General features: G+C 44.2%; 2 protein-coding genes across 8 annotated transcripts in view; both read left to right on the forward strand.

Annotated features, from left to right (window-relative positions):
* LOC143845341 (putative ATP-dependent RNA helicase DDX60) overlaps positions 1-7540 on the forward strand; it is a 63447-nt gene extending 55907 nt beyond the window's left edge. For all 4 annotated transcript variants that reach the window (XM_077353642.1, XM_077353645.1, XM_077353643.1 and 1 more), the window contains 5 exons: positions 1769-1916; positions 2986-3128; positions 4678-4829; positions 6663-6725; positions 6816-7540. In XM_077353642.1, coding sequence (XP_077209757.1) covers positions 1769-1916; positions 2986-3128; positions 4678-4829; positions 6663-6725; positions 6816-6915 — 606 coding nt within the window. In that variant the 3' untranslated portion in view covers positions 6916-7540. The remainder of the gene's footprint in view (positions 1-1768; positions 1917-2985; positions 3129-4677; positions 4830-6662; positions 6726-6815) is intronic.
* A 3010-nt stretch (positions 7541-10550) lies between these two features.
* Positions 10551-18941, forward strand: part of DDX60 (DExD/H-box helicase 60) — a 67835-nt gene continuing 59444 nt past the window's right edge. For 3 of the 4 annotated variants that reach the window (XR_013224703.1, XM_077353646.1, XM_077353648.1), the window contains exons 1-2: positions 10551-10743; positions 17072-17257. Coding sequence is in view for 3 of the 4 variants with exons in the window: in XM_077353646.1 (XP_077209761.1) it covers positions 17131-17257 (127 nt within the window). In the remaining variant the exon portion in view is untranslated. Of the gene's footprint in view, positions 10744-17017; positions 17258-18941 lie in introns of all 4 variants that reach the window. The other variant, XM_077353647.1, reaches the window with a different exon arrangement.

An 18941-nucleotide genomic window follows, 5' to 3' on the forward strand; every position in this document is an offset into this window, starting at 1 on the left:
CTCGCCCGGGAGCTCATTTCACCAGATAGGGGCCAGGACAGAAAAAGCCCTGATCCTGATTGAGGCTAGGCGCACTTCCCTAGGGCCGGGAACGACCAGTAGATTTTCTCCCGCAGAGCGTAAGGCCCAGTGGGGGACATAGGGTGATAGGCAGTCCCTCAGGTATGAGGGTCCCAACCAGCATAAGGCCTGGAAGGCTAAAACTAAAACCTTGAACCAGATCCGGGCAGCAATTGGCAACTAATGAAGCTGGCTCAGCACAGGCTGGATATGGGTCCTCCAAGATGTGCCAGTGAGTACCCTAGCAGCTGCATTTTGCACTTGCTGAAGTTTCCAGATCAAGGACAAGGGTAGGCCTGCATAGAGTGATGGAACCCAGATGCAGATGAAACCCAGAACCCTTAGCCAGATGCCTGGAAGCAGTGACGACATGGCTCAACCCTTCAAAGACTGAGATCCTGTGGCTGGGTAGGAAGGGACCAAGCGAGGAAGCATGCTTACCCAACCTGGATGGAGCGCATGTAACAGTAACCCATTCTGACAGAAACCTGGGTGTGATCCTTGATGCCTCCCTCTCCATGGAAGCACAGGTCACAAGAGTAGTGTGGCAGGCTTTCTACCAGCTCCACCAAGCCAAGCTACTAGCATCCTATTTGGCATCAGAACACCTAGTCACAGTGATCCATGTGACAGTCACCTTTAGACTGGACTTCTGCAACTCACTCTATGCAACCCCCAAAAGAGCTACCACCAACTGGCTAGTGATCCATGCCCCCCAAAGAAGCATGTCAGTCCTCCACAAGGGCCAGAGCTTTTTCTGTCCTGGCCCCACCTGGTGGAATGAGCTCCTTGAAGAGATCAGGGCCCTGCTTGAACTCCCACAATTCTGCAGGTCCTGCAAAAGGCAGCTTCTCCACCAGGCATTTGCTTGAGTCCGACCGATCCAACAACATCTGCTGGTCCCCCCTCAGACACTCCCCACCTGATCTGAAGCAGCCTGACCTCTCTGGGGGCTTTTCTTAAGTTATTTTTTATTTGAAGCCACTGTTAAATTGTTTATATGACTGTTATTAGTTAGACTGTTCTGTGTGTCACCCCTGCAATGGTTTAGGTGAACTGCCCTGAGCCATATGGGAGGGCAGTATAAAAAATCTAATAAACAAACGAACAAACAAACAAACAAATATGTCTGGAAATCAGTTGTAATTCTGAGAGATCTTCAGGCCTCCTCACCCAGAGGCTGGCACCCTAGATATCAGTATATAATCACATTTATGCACTTTTGAAAATGTGAGCTATTTACCTGTCAAAAAAAATCCTAATATATTGCTTAGCTTTCAGTGCCATTTTTTACCTCCCAACTCCAGTTTATATGTGCATCACCACAAGAAAGATGCCTAGAAGTCAACAATATACAAGTAAAACAGTACATCTTGCCATGAAGTGGGTTGAGGTTCTCTGTGAGTCTCATAAGGGCCATTTTGATCCAGGAAAAATGATGTGGGGGGGGGGAGATGAAGACCCTTCTCACCTGGTGTTGTGGTCCCAAGGCTTGGGAACTTAGTTCCCACTAATGCATGGCTGACCCTTAGTTGATCTGAGTCCAGGTGGTGGTACCCCAAACCAACTCAGGAAGAAACGTATCAGCCTCTTGAAGAAGCTATATTATATGCAGCATGATATACCATCAGCGATACAGGGAAAAGTGATTTTCATATGACCATGTTGTAAATACTGTTTTGTACATAGATTTTTGTGGTTATTGTAGGTGTTTCTAGAGGATCTCCCTGAAGAATTTGCTGCTGCAGTAAAAGCATATAACAGTAAAGTAGAAAACAACTTTGGATGTTTTCTTCTCACTGCTGCCAAACTGGCTGACATGGAACAAGAATACCACCTTCCATTGTCAAAATTAGGTAATGCAAGCGTGCATTTATCTATCACTTTTACCCTGCCATTCCAAAGAGTTCAGGGCAATGTACATGGTCTTCCATTTTCTCCACAAAGATCTTGTGATAGGCTGAGTGAGAGTGACTGACCCAGAATCACAGAGTGAACCACGATGGAGAAGCAGCACACACGCATTTGGAATAGATGCTCTTTAATTCATGCCTCCCACACAGGGCAAAAAAGATACGTGATCTGGAGTGTGGAGACTGGTGCTTAAATGAAGTATTTGAAATGAGGAAGCTGTTCATGATGCTAGCAAATGCTCATGAGGTTTATTCATATCAGTACTTTCCAAACTGTTTTCTGAGGGAACCTGGATCTTCTCAGAAATTTTCAAAGGATTTCTATCAATATTGGCAGGACAAGCTTCTCTGGAAGATAGCTTTCTTGCCACTATCAATCTCTTGCTACCGCATGCTGCTATAGGAAACAGCCACACATATTGTTGTGGAAACAGGAAAGACCAGCATGTCTGACCCCCACAAAAATGATCATGTGCCCTTGAGCAAAGGATAAGTCTAAATCCCATGCAACATGTTGAGATTTTATGACAAACATGCAGGGTGTTCTTCAGCATACATGTTATATTATAAAGGATCCCTGATGATAGGAAACTTGAAAGGCACACTAAATCTGGTGTGGGAAATTCCTGGAGATTTGGAGATGGTGAGTGAGGAGAGCAGAGTTTGGAGAGGGAAGGGAGCACAATGGAGATGTAATGCCACAGAGTTTGTCTTCCAAAGCTGCAGTTTCTTCCAAAATAACTGATCTCATTCTTGGAGAATTCCAGGCCTCATCTGGAGATTGGAAACCCTAATTAAACTTCTGATTTTGGTAGAACAGTGAAAAGAAATGGTAGAAAAGACGCAGTACTAACAAAGAAATCAGGCAAATAGTGTTCAGGTTAAAGGAGCAAGAAGTAGTGTTTCCAAGGCTTGTAATAATAATAAGACACTAAGTTTTGTAAGGAAGGGCAGGATACATATGATAAATTAAAAGAATCTGAGCACAAACAAACTCATCCATTCTTTAAAGCTTTTACAGGTAGAACCTGTGAAGATTCTGATCTGGCATCTCATTTAATTGAAAGCACTAAAAGAATAACTGCAATTTCACCTTTTGCATGCTTGTCTGGAGTGGTGGACCAAGATTTGTTCAGTATTCACAATGTTAACAAGGTAATGTTTTTAAAGTGGAAATTCCTGACTATCAAATAGTAGGATGGTATCCTATTATGAAGACAAAACAATTGCATTAGTTTGACACCTTCCTGCATCAGCATACAAGAATGACCTGACTTGTTACCAGCTGGTTTGCTATTGTTTGTTAGCTGGCTTATAGAAAATGCAGATTCCTTTCTGTTTGGTTTTATAAACTTGTATTCATTAGGAACAAATCTCAAGAACTGGTAACTTTAGACCATAAAGTTTAACTGAAGTGCCCCCAATCTTTGTCATGCTGTAGTCTAGAGTCGTTGGGAAAAAATACATTTTATTGCACCTCACTTATAATGTTTCTGCTTGGCATAATGCACACTTGGCCAATGAAAGCAAAGTCAGTAAAACAGCAGTTCTTAAAATATGATTTGTACTAATTGTTAGTTATCTTATACCTCTGCAGATTTTCCAGTTCTGCATAGATAGCATCTGGATTTTTCCATGCTAGAAATGTTCTTTGGAGCACATTATTAGAAGTGGACTTGCCATATCATGAAATGGAAATTCATATGCATTCTTTTCACCCATTTTCATTGGTATATGGAGAGCACAACAGAAGGAACCACATACCGTATATACTCACATATAAGCCGAGTTTTTCAGCTCTTTTTTTAAGCTGAAAAAGTCCCCCTCGGCTTATATGTGGGTATTAAAAAAAAACAAAACAGCTTCCAGACAAGACAAGAGGTTGGGGGTGGGAGACAAGTATACTTGCCTGAACGGGCAGAGGCAGGAACAACAGAGAAAGCCTGGGAGGGAAAGAGCAGTCTCCGCTTTCCCCCCTTCACTGCCTTAACGAGGCTAGCATGAGGCTAGCAGTGTTGCAGGAAGCTCTGAAGCCTTTTTCTCAGAGGGAGAGCAGAGAGCAGAAGGAGGACACGCCCCTAGAGGAAGGAATAAAGGCAAGAGGGAGAGCAGAGGAGGGAGGAGGAGGGTGTGAAGAAAAGGAGGGGAAATCCTGCCCAAAGCAGGGGGAGGGAAGGAAAGGAGAAAAAGCCACTATCCAAACACCACCCTTGGCTTATATGTGAGTCAATAAGTTTTTCCAGCATTTTGTGGTGTAATTAGTTGCCTCGGCTTATATGTGGGTCGGCTTATATGCAAGTATATATGGTATATAGATTGAAGTAAAGACAGCCACGAAGGCTTCCTTCTCAGTGCTACCTCACTCTCTGCTCACTGGAGCTTTTATTAAATTTACAGATCAATAGATACATTACCACACATGTTGAAGGACATAGTAGTTTGCCTAAGCTTATAGCTATGTACACATTCCATTGTAATCAGATGCTGTGTAGTAAAGGACTTTGCAGAGAATGTCCTTGAGATCAGCTTTTTGTAGAAAAACATGTTTTTTTCTGGTGATTTTCCAGAGACTGACCTTTCAGGCCCTGCTCCTGTCTGGGTGTACCCAACAGCAAGTGCAGAGACCAAATTTGGAAAATAGTCTCTACAATAGATAACCCGATGTGAAATACTATCAATATTGTTCAATGGTTGTGTTTTCTAGGCTGTATTAAGGACTGTTGGTGTTGGTGCTAGTAATGCGCCCGTGATTTGGATTGAGAAATATGATAGTATTGGAAGAAAAATGCCACTCAATGCTTATGCCCTCGATTTCTATAAGCACGGCTCCTTGAAAGCACTGATCGAAGACAATGGGTAACTGGGGGCGAGGGCTTGTATTCAGCATAATGAAATGTAAACACTATATAAGTATCTTGACTAAGGTATGTTTACAAAACATACTACACTACTCATCTTTATATTCTGATATTGTGTATGATTACAAATCTCTAGATTCATCCCATTTATACCAGCATCACGCAAGTTTTAAAAAACAATGGTTAATTTTTGGGACAACACCAAGCATCCTAGAAGAATACTAAGCAACCCAGGGTGCGATTCATCTAATGTAGAAAGAGACAACATTGTGCATAACCAGCACAGAATAGCTGTAAAATGTCTCTCCTTTCTATACAGTCCTAAACCAGTCCTTTTGCAAAAGCTCACTGCCAACCTGCAAATAGTGGCTATTTTCTCAGTGAGAACAGTCAGTGAACAGGTAGCCCTCAGGGCTGCCCCACCTTTTCTCAAGATATTCAGTGAGTGGGTTCTATTACACTTGAGTCTAGACTTCCTGGCCAAAGTGCTTTCCAAGTTCCACCTAGCACAGGAAATTGTCCAGCTGGTATTTTATCCTGCTCCGAACTTGAAGGCAGAAAAGGCCCTACATTGACATTAGGAGAGCCCTCCTTTATTATATAGAAAGAACCAAACCATTTCATGAAAATACTATTTATTTGTTATTTGGGCCCCAAGAATGGCAGAGTTGCTTCATCCCAGTCTGTGTCCAGATGGGTAGTTGCTGCCATCCGTTCCTTCTATATGGCATAGGGGAGCCATGTCTGCTTGACATGAAAGTGTACTCCAGTGTTTCATTGATGAGTTCTCCTGCTGGACAATTGCAAGGCAGCAATCTGGTCAGCAGAGGACATATTTGTGATGTATTATACTGTGGACCTTCAGACGAGGAAGGAAGTGGATGTGGGAAAGGTTATTCTACAGGCTCTGTTCCAGTGAGAGACTCACTCCACCTGCTCTGGAGAGTAGCTTGCTAATAATCCCAGTGTGAGGCTGCACAAGAAGATGGAAGATGAGAATAGAGTTGTAATTACCTGTAACTGTTGTTCATTGACATCTTCAATGCAGACAAACATTCCCTGCCTCCTGCCCAGCTGTGAGCTCTCACAGGACTGTTGTGCCATGGAAGGGGGCTCACAGTGGATAAATGAGAACTGTAGGAACAGGGGAGCCTGTCAACAGAGCATGTGATGTGTTGGGCAGGAATCCTGCATGCACCAACTAGACAGAAAATGCTCCACAGCTGGCCGGTGCAATTGCAGTACCATTGTGTGTCTGCACAGAAGATGCTGATCATAGAATCATAGAGTCCAACCTCCTGCACTATGCAGGGCACTCACAACCCTATCGCTCATCCACTGTAACCTGCCACCCCCTTAAGCCTTCACAGAATCAGCCTCTCTGTCAGATGGCTATCTAGCCTCTGTTTAAAAATTTCCAAAGATGGAGAATCCACCACCTCCTGAGGAAGCCTGTTCCACTGAGAAATTGCTCTGTCAGGAACTTCTTCCAGATGTTGAGATGGAATTTCTTTTGAATTAATTTCATCCCATTGGTTCTGGTCCATCCCTCCGGGGCAAGAGAGAACAACTCTGCTCCATCCTCTATATGGCAGCCTTTTAAATACTTGAAGATGGTTATCAAATCCCCTCTCAGTCGTCTTCTCTCCAGGCTAAACAGACCAAGCTCCCCCAACCTTTCTTCATATGTCTCTTCAAGAATCTTGATGAACCATTGCAACTCTGTTTTCTTGTGGGGAATCGTGTGTTACTGCCACCAGCATTTATAACTGCTACCAAAAAAAGATAAAGATAAATGGAATAAATGCTGTTGTGATTTTTTTTTCTCCAGATTAAACAGAGGGGATGCCTACAACATCCTTCGGGATTTTTCACTGACCATCAAAGCAATACAGTATGATATAAATATATTATTATCAGTAAATTTTATATATACCTAAGGTGCAATGTATTCATTATAGTTTTGATTTATTTAATCTTGCAGGGTTTCTCTGAGTGAACTGTGTGAAGAAGAGAATGACAATCTTGTGCTGGCTTTTAAACAACTGGCAGAAAACTACAAAGCAAAACTGGATAAAGTATAAATGTTATTGCAAATGACACTGTCTGATGTTGGAAACTTATAGCCCTACATACATTTATTTCATATCAGTGTTTACTGTTCAGACCTTGATGTTGTCTTCTCAGTAAGATCACATATCAATTGACCACGGTTCAGAGGCCTCTTCATCCTCTTACTGCATCCCCGCCCCCAGTCAGGTAGAAATGTATGCCTGGTTGGTGTCACTCAACGCATTTTTTTTTTACTTCCATTTTTTTAAATCCTTGACTTTTATTCAAGATTGCATTTTTGTTGCTATTCACTTGATTTTTATAAATCAGCTTTTTAAGAACAAAATACCTGTCTTTGTTTCATCAATTAATTTTGTGGTGAATTTAATATTTCAGCATCTTGTGGAACTAGCTGATATGCTTGTTTTCATCATCATATTTTAATCCTTGCTCTCTCTTTCTAAAACTACTTTATATTAAAATTAATTTTATTACTTTATTATAAGCATATTGTAAGTCTATATTATAATTAAAGAGTTTATCTCCATGGACAATATTCTTCATGTCAAAGTCAAAAACCAATGGTTGAACATTATCCTGAAATATTCTAAAATTCTGCATTCCAGTAATCAGTCAATAAATCATGTGTTCTACAAAGGTTTCTGGTTTATTTTTACTTTCATTATTTATTTGAGTATGTTGATTTAGATATAAAAGTAGTTGTCTACACTCTTTTAAGCTGCTTGATCAAAGGAGGTCCTGATTTCTTATCTCCAAGAAGACAATGCACAGTAGATAATAAATTCATGACTATTTTTCCTTCCCTATCAGTTCTCCCTGGTTCCCTTTTTGCCTCTGTCATTGATGTGAGCGTAATCCGCACAAGGATTATTGGTCTTTAAAACTGGCCTTTAAAAACCTCGAGCCTGTCGGGAGAGGCGGGAAATAAATCTAATAATAATAATGATAATAATAATAACAACAACTGCCAAAATTGTGACAATTGTCCAAAATCAAATGAGAGAACCACAAAAAAAAAAACCACACAAATCCGAAAGGAAGGGCAGGAAATTCATGTTATTATGCTAGGGAATTGGCAAAAATATCTCTACATTGTTAGTTAAGTGACACAAGATTCAAAAAGGACTCCAGAGCTTCTGCCAGAGGACTCCTGCCCCATACTAATTCCAGACCTGTGCAAAAGTTGCAGCAGACTTTGCAGAGACATGCGCATACACACCTAAGTTGCCAGTGTTCACAGCTTGCAATGCCCATGTCAGTGGATTCTACCAGGCATTCTGTGAACTCCACATGTTCTCCCATGCCACGAGAGCATGTAACTGTCCCATTTTTCACAGTAGCAGACAACACAGTTGAGAATTCCTTAATGGGCAGCAATATGGAAAACAGAACTTTGTAGCTGCTTGTCAATTTTCAAAATCTTGTCTGTCAATATGGGTTCCCCTCTCTGACCTCAACTCACCTCTTCTGAGATGGTCCCTGCCCGTCCCAGACTCCCCCCCTCCCTGCACTTTCCCCATCCTTGTGTGGTGAGGCCACCCTCAGCTCCAGGGGAGAGGCAGGCACCCAGCCAAGGACCTCTCAAAGCTTCCCGTCTTGGGCCACTCTCCTTGCAGTCCCTGGAGGCTGTAGCCACGTGATCACATGACAGCATCCTGGCCGGGTCCCTTGCTAGCTCATAGCATGGCTCTCTCTTCCCAACTTGCTCTGCATCTGTCCTCTCCTCCCCTCCACCCTGCAAGTAGACCTTCAGTGCAGCCGTGTTGTTGCTGCTGCAGGGTGATCTGAGTTGCAGGAAGAGGTCACCTCCTGACAAGGAGCCTCCAGGCTATGCCAAAGTAGACTTGCAAATTGATGTGTGTGTTTTTTGACAGTTATTGTAATCTGTATGATTTGAATAAAGGAATGCCAAATCACCCTGCCCTTTGACATCACTTGAAGTAAATGGACTCAAACGGGTGTCACCTTGCTTTTGGTTGATATAGAGAGGAAAGGGAAGGTGATTGTAAGCCGCTTTGAAATTCCTTCTAGTAGAGAAAAGTGGCATATAAGAACCAACTCTGACTTTTTCTGCACGATGAATCTGCCACTTGACAGCCGCTGGTTATTGGCAGGTTTTAGAGCCCCCTCTACATGACAGTACCTGCATCCCGAGGCATCTGTGTTGTGCCATTACTGCATAACAATGCAGAAGCCCTTGTTCTGAAAAAAATAATGGGGGGGGGGACTTTCAGTCCACAAGATAACTGCTGTGCTGTAATTGGTGGCTTGCTGTAATTGACAAGTCAAGGGGGGAGAAGTTTGGCTTGTTTTCCCATGCGGCCTCCTCAGGAGGCAAAAAGCCATAACAGGGCAGAGGGAAAACTTGGGAGGGATCTCCTGTGAGGAGAGCTGCAAATGTGAAGTTTACCATTCCGTGTTTGCAAGGAGGAGGCCATGCAAGTTTTACTCCTCCATGTGGAAACAGTCTTCTTATATAGTGTTAATTGCTCCAAATGGAAAAAATAGAGTCCAGTGGCAACATTAAGACCAACAAAGTTTAATTAAAGGTATGAGCTTTTGTGGGCATGCACACTTCCTCAGAGGCAATGTCACTGAGTACTGATTGCTCTGCCTAGGACCAATCGGATTGCTCTACTTAGAGCCAATCAGAGGCAGCAGCTGCCTGCCTGAAAGGTATAAAAGTGCATGAATTTGCCTATTTTCCTCTGTTCAGTAGTTGTAGTCTGTTGCTGGAGTTGCTAAATAAAAAGCTGTTCTGAAGACTTGGATAAATCTTAGTTGGTCTTAAAGGTGCTAAAGGTAAAGGTATCCTCTGTGCACACACTGGGTCATGTCTGACCCTTGGGATGACGCCCTCTAGCATTTTCATGGCAGACTCAATACGGGGTGGTTTGCCAGTGCCTTCCCCAGTCATTACCGTTTACCTCCCAGCAAGCTGGGTACTCATTTTACCGACCTCGGAAGGATGGAAGGCTGAGTCAACCTTGAGCCGCCTGCTGGGATTGAACTCCCAGCCTCATGGGCAAAGCTTTCAGATGGCTGCCTTACCACTCTGTGCCACAAGAGGCTCTTTTAAAGGTGCTACTGGACACTAATTTTATTGAAGACCTGGAGTCTGTGATCACTGAACCAGCAGACTTAATAATTACAATTGATCAGACGACCAAGATCTGTTCCCCTTGGGGGGAAAAATGCACATTTTGGAGAGAGGATTCGATAGCACTGTTTCCAGCTAGGATCCCTTCCTTCCCAAACCCTAGCCTCTCAAGACCCCCCCCCCCCCAATTTCCAGTAATCCAGAGCCGGCAACGCTTAGCTCTCTGCTTCTAATACCCTTTTTCTTCTCCCTCAAACGTTTCTTCATGGAGGAGCTGTTAATTGGAAGAATGTTTTGATTTTTTATAACTTGAAAAGTTTCCCATGATCAGTGCTGCGTCATGCACTTACAGCACCACGTCATGCACTTACAGTTCTACAGATCTCAAAGATTAGACAATAACTTCGTTTTCATGTTTCAACAAGCTGCTTCTCAAATTCTTCGTCTCCGCCCGCCTTAGTTGCCTCTGCCTTGGTTTTGTCCGAGTCTGTGCTCGTTTTCTTTGGGACCGCTGGGAGAACGGCAACTAGCAGAAGCTTTTTGTGGGAAACGAAACTTATTTCTGTTGCGCGCTTCGCAGCCAGCCGGAATAGAAAACGAAATTGAGAGGCAGGGAGCTGCTGAGCCGGATTCCTCAGTTTGTCAGAAGGAGCTGCTCGCTCTCGCTGAATAACGTTTCCTTTTGGCCCATCCGGGGTGCTACGAAGACAAACTTGCAAAATCCTGGATTTTCTGCTCGGTACGAACGGGGGGGGGGGGGGGTGCGCCTGCAAACCTCTGGTGTCTCTTGACAGCGCGGCATCCTCTGATGGCAGAGTGAAGCGTGTATGGGTTGTCGGCTGGCCGCTGTGCTGAAGAGTCAGGGATTGATTGATTGATTGATTAGTAAATCTTTGCAGTTTAGGAACCTGAGGTTTTGTAGGGGAACTGTGGTGGCTCTAACACCAGCAGATGTAATTGTTAAAAGCTCACTGGAGTTTATTCCAGTGCATCGGATGAGACATAGGCAGGGCCCAGTGCCTTATAGAGCACCTATAGAATTCCTCCCCCCACCCTCACCCCCAGCATAGTCCAGATTATCCATCACTCTCTCTCTCTCTCTTTCATTCTTTCTATGACTGCTCCCTCACAGGTAGATGCCTTGGGGTGGTGTACAATATGAGGTTAAACAAACAATATTAAAGCCAAAAATCATACAACTGTGATGGAAGCAAATTTTAAAAATACAGTTAAATTAATGTAGTTAAAGATTAAAATTAAAACCACTAAGCCCCATAATGGGGGGGATGTTGAGCCCAGCGCTAGGATGGTTTATATAATGTCATGGTGTGTTTAATAGATTCAAGCGTATATAATGACACGGAATCAGTCGGCTCCTTCTGAACAGACTTCGGAATACAGTGACTATCTGAATGGTCACTGGTGTGACTGGTTGTTCTTAAGGGCTTGAATGAGCATTGCTTTTCTGAAGAGTCTGGAAAATGTGTTGGCTGTATGAGACTGTGTTTTGTATGAAGCAACAGTCTGCGTTTGTTATACCACTGTGCAGCGGCCAGTCGTCTTTTGAAATATTCCTATGTCAGTTTGTATCTCTGTGCCTGTTCAGCATTCTTGGTTGTGTGGCCATATCCTGTTTTCCTCACTAAGATGGTGGTGCCACTTTTGAAAATGGGGGTAAATTAATGCTTCAAGTGGGATGTTGTGCCCACTTGTTCCACCCTAGCTGGAGAGAAGAGGAAACAACCAGGCCCCTGGGCTGCCTTGCCAACTGCTATCCTTGGTTCTGAGGGCTTTGGCTAGCTTTTCTCACTGCGGGGCAAACTAAGGGTCGGCCGTGCTCCCACTGGCCCTACCCTCATTTTTTGGGTTTAAGAACAAGAAATAGAAAAATTTTGAGGGAAGGCATGAAGACATGAAAGGGGGCTGAATAGGAAGGAGACATGGAGTAGAATCTTTAGTCCAGTGGGTTCTAAATGCAAACAATTTTTTTTAATTTTGATGAATAACCTGGAATATTTTGGTCACTACAAGGCACCATTTTTGACTCCTTACTCTCCTGGACCCTATTAACCCCCTTTCTGCACAGTATGGTCCACATTGTCCAGTATCCTAGCTAGGACTTTAGACCTTAGGCCACGTCATGAGATTAAATATCTATTTGCATACTGGGAGGGATTATTAAATATATATTTCTTCAAACCTGTGCAAAGTACATTTGCTGGACTTTGCTCCTCATTGCTAAATCCACTCCCTAAAAAAGAGAGCAATAAGGTCCACTTCAATAAATAAAAAACTGGTATAACAATTTTTTTATGAGCCTCTTGTGGTGCAGAGTGGTAAGGCAGCAGAAATGCAGTCTGAAAGCTCTGCCCAGGAGGCTGGGAGTTCAATCCCAGCAGCCAGCTCAAGGTTGACTCAGCCTTCTATCCTTATGAGGTCTGTAAAATGAGTACCCAGCTTGCTGGGGGGTAAACAGTAATGACTGGGGAAGGCACTGGCAAACCACCCCGTATCGAGCTTGCCAAGAAAACGCTATACATGACCCAGTGCTTCCACAGGGGATACCTTTACCTTTTACCTTTATAACAATTTCTGGAAAATGCTCTTTTCAGGCACTGTTGTGCTTTGGCTTGCTTTTATTGGTAGTTTATTTTTGTATTCTTTGGGTGCTCTTTGCCATCTGAGGCAACCTGAGAAAAGGACTGTCAATCATGACACCAAGATGAGTAATTCCCTTCACAGGGAGATTTGTCTGTTCCCCTTTCTCATTGCCTTCCATGAGTGGGTGCAAACATATCAGTTTCATTTGGCATTACACCAATAACCCACCTGTTGTGTATATAAGGTAACCCATGATTCAATTTATTTTATTCTAGTTTATTTAATTCTAATTTTCATTGTTTTTAACTATTATTGTATGCCACCTTGAAATATGAGAGAAAGCAGGGTATATTATTTTTTATTAACATATTTACAAGGATCCTCTACTGCCATTGGAAGTCTCCTTGCAACAGCAGCAGGATCTTCTGATAGCAGAACAGAATTAAAATATCCAACTCTAACTATTATAAAGGTAAAGGTATCCCTGTGCGAGCACTGGGTCATGTCCGACCCTTGGAGTGATGCCCTCTAGCGTTTTCATGGCAGACTCAATACGGGGTGTTGCCAGTGCCTTCCCCAGTCATTACTGTTTACCCCCCAGCAAGCTGGGTACTCATTTTACCGACCTCGGAAGGATGGAAGGCTGAGTCAACATTGGGCCGGCTGCTGGGATTGAACTCCCAGCCTCATGGGCAGAGTTTCAGACAGCATGTCGGCTGCCTTACCACTCTGCACCAGAAGAGGTTCTTTCTTATGTGTGTGTGTGTGTGTGTGTGTGTGTGTGTGTGTGTATGTATGTATGTATATATATATATATATTGTGTTTAATAGTTTCTAATTGTTTTATGTTAGACTAGGGGCAAAGCCCGTTGTCTCCAAGAATACAACGGGCGCTAGAGCTTGGCAGTGGGAAGAGGAAGGGGAGGAGTTGTCCAGTCTGTAAGGGCATGGGGTTGTCATGTGTGTTGTGTGGGAGGTTGTGGTGGCATGGTGGCAAATGAGGCCATGGGTGTGGAGATATGGGTGTCAAGAGCCTGTGGTGTGGAATGTTCGTTGATTGTGGGAGAGGACTGACCTTTGGGAATTGTGGCATAGTGGTTACAGATGAGCTTTCCAAAGCCATGTCCTCAGATATGTGAAGGGAAAATCAGACTGGAGACTCTTTTTAGGGGAAGATTACATTGCAACCAATTCCCCCCAGTTCTGCGTCATTTCCCTTCTTGTGTGAATTAGGCCCCATTCACCGAAATGCCCGTCTGCCCTAATACACATAGGATAGTCACAGTACACAGGTGTCCACCCTGTTCCTTCTGTCTCCCATATTTTCACTGTTGGTAAAATGTTATGTGCCCACATGCTTCTTTCATGGTTGCTCCTTAGAAGAACGGATTTTTGTACCCTATTGCTTACTACCCAAAGGAGTCTCAAAGCGGTTTACAAACACCTTTTCCATTTGTCTCTCCACAATAGTCAACCTGTGAGGTATGTAGGGTTGTGAGAGATCTGAGAGAACTGGGAATGGGCTGCAGTGACCCAGCAGGCCTCAGGTGTCTCAAAGCATTTTCCAATCGTCTTCGCCTTCTCTCCCCATAGCAGACTCCCCATGAGGGAGGTGGGGTAGAGAGCCTCACAGGGAAGCTGGCAACCCTAAGAGGAAGACTGTCTGTGCACAGCAGTCTTGACCTTAGTAAGGTTTTTAATACTGTTTTGTTATTTGCCAGGCCAAGGTTATTTGCCAGTTACTATTTCAGTTACGATGTGTCTCCACATTTACTTGTTCTCTATTTAGTTTCAGGCTGTAAATATTTATTTAGATCTCCCTGCACTTTCCAGACTCACAGGACTGATGCTGGTCTGCCTGTCTGCGCCCCAGAATACAAACAGTTGCTGATAAGGGCTGGCCATAACCCATAGGCCAGGAGGGACACTCCTGCACCACTCCCTCCCAACTGCAGGCAAAAATGGCTCATTTGAAGGCTGGACTCTGAGGCATTGTACGATTTTGAAGTCCCACCTCCAAACCTCCAGGAATATTTCCAACCCAGGGGTAGCCAACCTACAGGCATGGCCTGGAGAGCTCCTGGAATTACAGCTCACCTGCAGAATATAAAGATCAGCTCCCCAGGCAGAAAGGGCTACTTTGGACAAGGTTGTGGTAGAGAAGAAACATTAAGGCTTCCCACACAGGTTGTTGTTGAATTGAAAGACTTGAGGCCTACTGCACAGGGTTGTTGTGCAGATGAAACAGGAGACAAAAGAGCCAGCTTCCTCTGCAGAATAACACTGTGCAGTGGCCTCAAATCTGCAGAGAGTTGCAAAGAAGAAAGACACATGGCTTGGCTGTGTCTAACCTCCGGCCAGAGCAGTATTTTAAGTGAGAAGGGGCTTTTCTGTGTCTTCCCTGTCAGGCAACTGTTTGGCATAAGGGGAAATCCCCCCCCTCAAAAGGAAGGCCCTGAGGCTCCGCTGCGTTGCTCTTGGAAAGGCCTCCTTCCCTCAGTCAGGGCCTGTCAGAGGCTCCTTCACAGCAGGCCTGAAAGGGGGGGGGGGACCTCCTGCCAGCTCTGTCAGGGTTCTGAGGCAATTTGCAGTTGGACATAGCAGTTAGGACAGCCTTGGGGCGAAAAGGGCTGGCGCAGCCTGTCCAAGCCTCTGTTCTCACCCCCCTTGGCAGCCCTACTGACCTCCTCTCCCTTTGGTGGTCAGGAGCAGATTGGCAGCCAGACTGGGCTGGGTGAATGGAATTTTGGTCTGTCCTGGTGAGGGGCCAATAGGAAGGCACTTTGCGCGCCGCCCCATTGGCTGATTGGCCCTGGATAGACACTTGGAGGGCCCAATCAGGAGCCGCTTCGTGGCTCCTGATTGGGCCCTCTGAGTTTTTATCCGGGACAGGGCCCGCCCTAACTCCTCCCCAGGTGGCCTTACTCTTTTATTTAATAGGACCCTGTCCTATTTAAAGATAGGGTCGTTCCTGGCCCTAGGGAAGCACGCCTAGCCTCGACCAGGGTCAGGGCCTTTTCGGTCCTGGCCCCCACCTGGTGGAATGAGCTCCCGGGAGAGCTGCGGGCCCTGCCGGACCTTTCAACGTTCTGCAGGGCCTGCAAGACGGAGCTCTTCTGCCAGGTCTATGGTTGAGGCTGGGGCTGCTGTGGTACATCAACTGCTCTCCCCCGGGCTTCTTCTTGAACACCATTGACCTCCTTCTCCACCCCCCCCCCCGTTTTTTAGGAAGGGGGTGGAAGGGGATTGTCACACCCCTGCTGCTGCCTCCCGGCTCCCCGGGGTTGCCGGAGCAACCAGGGTCAACAGCCCAGCCAGATCTGAGTGATGAGATGGACCCGGGGGAGGGATGTTCCTGGCAGCTGGCAGATAACAGACCTCAACAGGAGTCTACCTCAGACTCAGATTCAGAGGAAGTGGCTGTACGTCTCAGACAAAGTCAAAGGGTGGGGCTGACGGAACGCAGAAGGAGCCAGAGATTGCAGGCGAGCTGTCAGTCAGCTGGACTCACGCCGGGAGAGGAGGGCTGAGTCATCCTACAGGTGCAGCTCATTAGATGGGCTGCATTTAGGGAGACAGGAACAGCTAGCTAGCGTGGAAGCAATTTATGCGACTACCTTCTGGACCGGCTCTGCTATCGTGACCTGCTGCTTAATCTTTGACCCCTGGCTTCGGACCTGACGATGGCTTTTGGTAAAGTGCTTTGGCTTGTTTGACTCTCGGATTTTCTGGAGTCAGACCTTTGGACTGTTTGATTACTCTTTGCCCTGCTCTACGTTGTCCTTATTAACTCCCGGTGACTTGGACTGAACTTTATCTCCATCTGGTCTGGCCGCCCAGGGCTCACCGAGGCAGCTGCTACCAGGTGTGGCCAGCTAGGGCAGCATAGGGATTTTATTATTGTGCCGCCATGCTGTGATGTTTTTAAGCCTTTCAATGGGGTTTTAAGACACTGTAACCCGCCACGAGCCATTTGAGAGTGGCGGGAAATAAATTGAAATAACAACAACAACAACAACAACAACAACAACAACAATAATAACATAATAATAATAATAATATTTCAAAAATCTTTTTAATGACAGGCTGTTTTTCACTGTGGAGACCCTAAGCTGGTTAGAAAAGCAGCATAAAAATACTTTGCTGGCAGGAGCTTAATGTTATGAAGTATTGGGAGAGCAGTGAGTTGCTCTCATTTGTCATCTGGAGGAACACAGAACTGCAAGCAAGCCCAGTTGACCGACCTAGAATGGCAAGCAAGTCCAAAGCAGTTTTGTCAAGAACAGAGTCAGTTTTGCAGTCAATGATTGTCGCTTGCAGAATCAGAAAAATATACGTAATATAGTGGTGTTATCTTGGCCACAGAGAAATGAGTGGTAACATTTTTTCACATGCAAAATTTATAATTACAGCTGTATTCATGGAACAAAATTGAATGATACATATATTTTCCCGGTTATCTGAAGGTTTGTGAAAAGATGGCCTGGCATTAAATACGCCTTGTATCAAAAACCATAAAGCTGCCATGGCTTCTAGAAGAGAAAGAGGAAAGAAAGTCTCTTCAGACATACTCATTCCGGGGAAGGAAACACAGCAAGTAATGTTGGCTAATGTTTCAAGCAAACAAAGTTTTTACAATATCCAAAATCCAGGTGAGTGACCATATCATTTTCCAGGTTGCTTTGGGCACCAGGTGAGTCTTATGTAAGGAGCTTGGGGTTTGTGAATGGGTTTGTTGCTTGGCCCCCATCACTGAGCCTCAGTCTATCACACATGACATTAAATGTGACTGATTTGTGGCACACGTTCCCCCAGTTGGTCTTAATGGCCAAGTGTGGGAATTCGGCAGTGCCCATGAGGTGTGTCTGAAAAGAAAGTGCAGCTTTTTTAGATGGAAAAGAGTAAGGGAAGCAGAGAGCCACTGCTGGAATGTACTAAAGCCCTCTGAAGTTTGGAATCATTATCTCTTTGAGATCTACCTCCTCTCTGTCTAGCTCATATTTCTTCCTTTAAGCAGATTACAGGTAATGGTAAAGGTATCCCCTGTGCAAGCACTGAGTCATGTCTGACTCTTGGAGTGATGCCCTTGAGCGTTTTCTTGGCAGACTCAATACGGGGTAGTTTGCCAGTGCCTTCCCCAGTCATTACCGTTTACCCCCCAGCAAGTTGGGTACTCATTTTACCGACCTCGGAAGGATGGAAGGCTGAGTCAACCTTGAGCCGGCTGCTGGGATCGAACTCCCAACCTCATGGACAGACAGCTTCAGACAGCATTTTTGCTGCCTTACTACTCTGTGCCACAAGAGGCTCTTTAAGCAGATTATTACTAAAATATAAAGAGCTACACCACATTTGAACATCTACAGAAATGATCACAAATGCATAATGTTTTGCATCTGAAACAGTGATAGGTACCTATTCTGATCATATATTTATATCTTCTTCTAATGTATTTTCTGCATTTATCTGGAATTTCTGATGTATTAGGCATCCTCCCTGCCGCTCTGATAGCAGGGGATAGGAATAATGAGAGCTTCCGCCATGTTGGGATTGTTTTTAAAGTCTTTTAATGGGTATTTTAATGGGGATAGGACTATTGTGACCCGCCACAAGCCTACGGGGAGTGTCGGGAAATAAATCTAATTATTAATTAATTAATTAATTAAGATATTGTTTTATTTGTTTGTATTTGGCATTTATTATTTATATATATATATACATAGTCTGTTTTACAGTTTAACTTATCTACTCCATATTGGTTTCTGAGATCTATGACTGGATGACCAAGAGTGGGAACTGACTACTCAGGACAGGAAAGGTTGTTTACTCAATATAGAGTCTCCTGTTTTTGCACCAAAAAACAAAAGGCAAGACAAGGAGGGGGTCAAATTAGACCCTGCCAATTACAGAATACTGTCTAAGGGCTGCAGGTAGCTCATATGTTTTTGATCCATATTTGATAAGAGGTGTTTAGATATCACTTGCCCCTGTAATGTTGGGTTGTATAGAAGGACATACATATATTTTTGCAAGCCTGCATGTGAAGTCTATTACTCAAATGGATTATCCTAAACTGTCTAGAGAAGGTATGTGTGTGTGTGTGTGGGGGGGGAGCTTGGATTATTAGACTGCTTGACACCCAGGTTAAAAGTGTTGTGATATAGTAATTTTAAGTATGTTATAATGAACATTCATTTTCAGATTTATTACAAATAACCATAACCTTTGGAGAAATTGCTTCTCACAGGTGAATTCCCACAAGATTCTGCAGACGTTATGTAGGATTTTATTTAGGATATCAGTGGTAAAGAAATACTTGTATAACTATTGGATTAA

This window comes from Paroedura picta, chromosome 10 (genome assembly GCF_049243985.1).
Source record: "Paroedura picta isolate Pp20150507F chromosome 10, Ppicta_v3.0, whole genome shotgun sequence".
NCBI lineage: Eukaryota > Metazoa > Chordata > Lepidosauria > Squamata > Gekkonidae > Paroedura > Paroedura picta.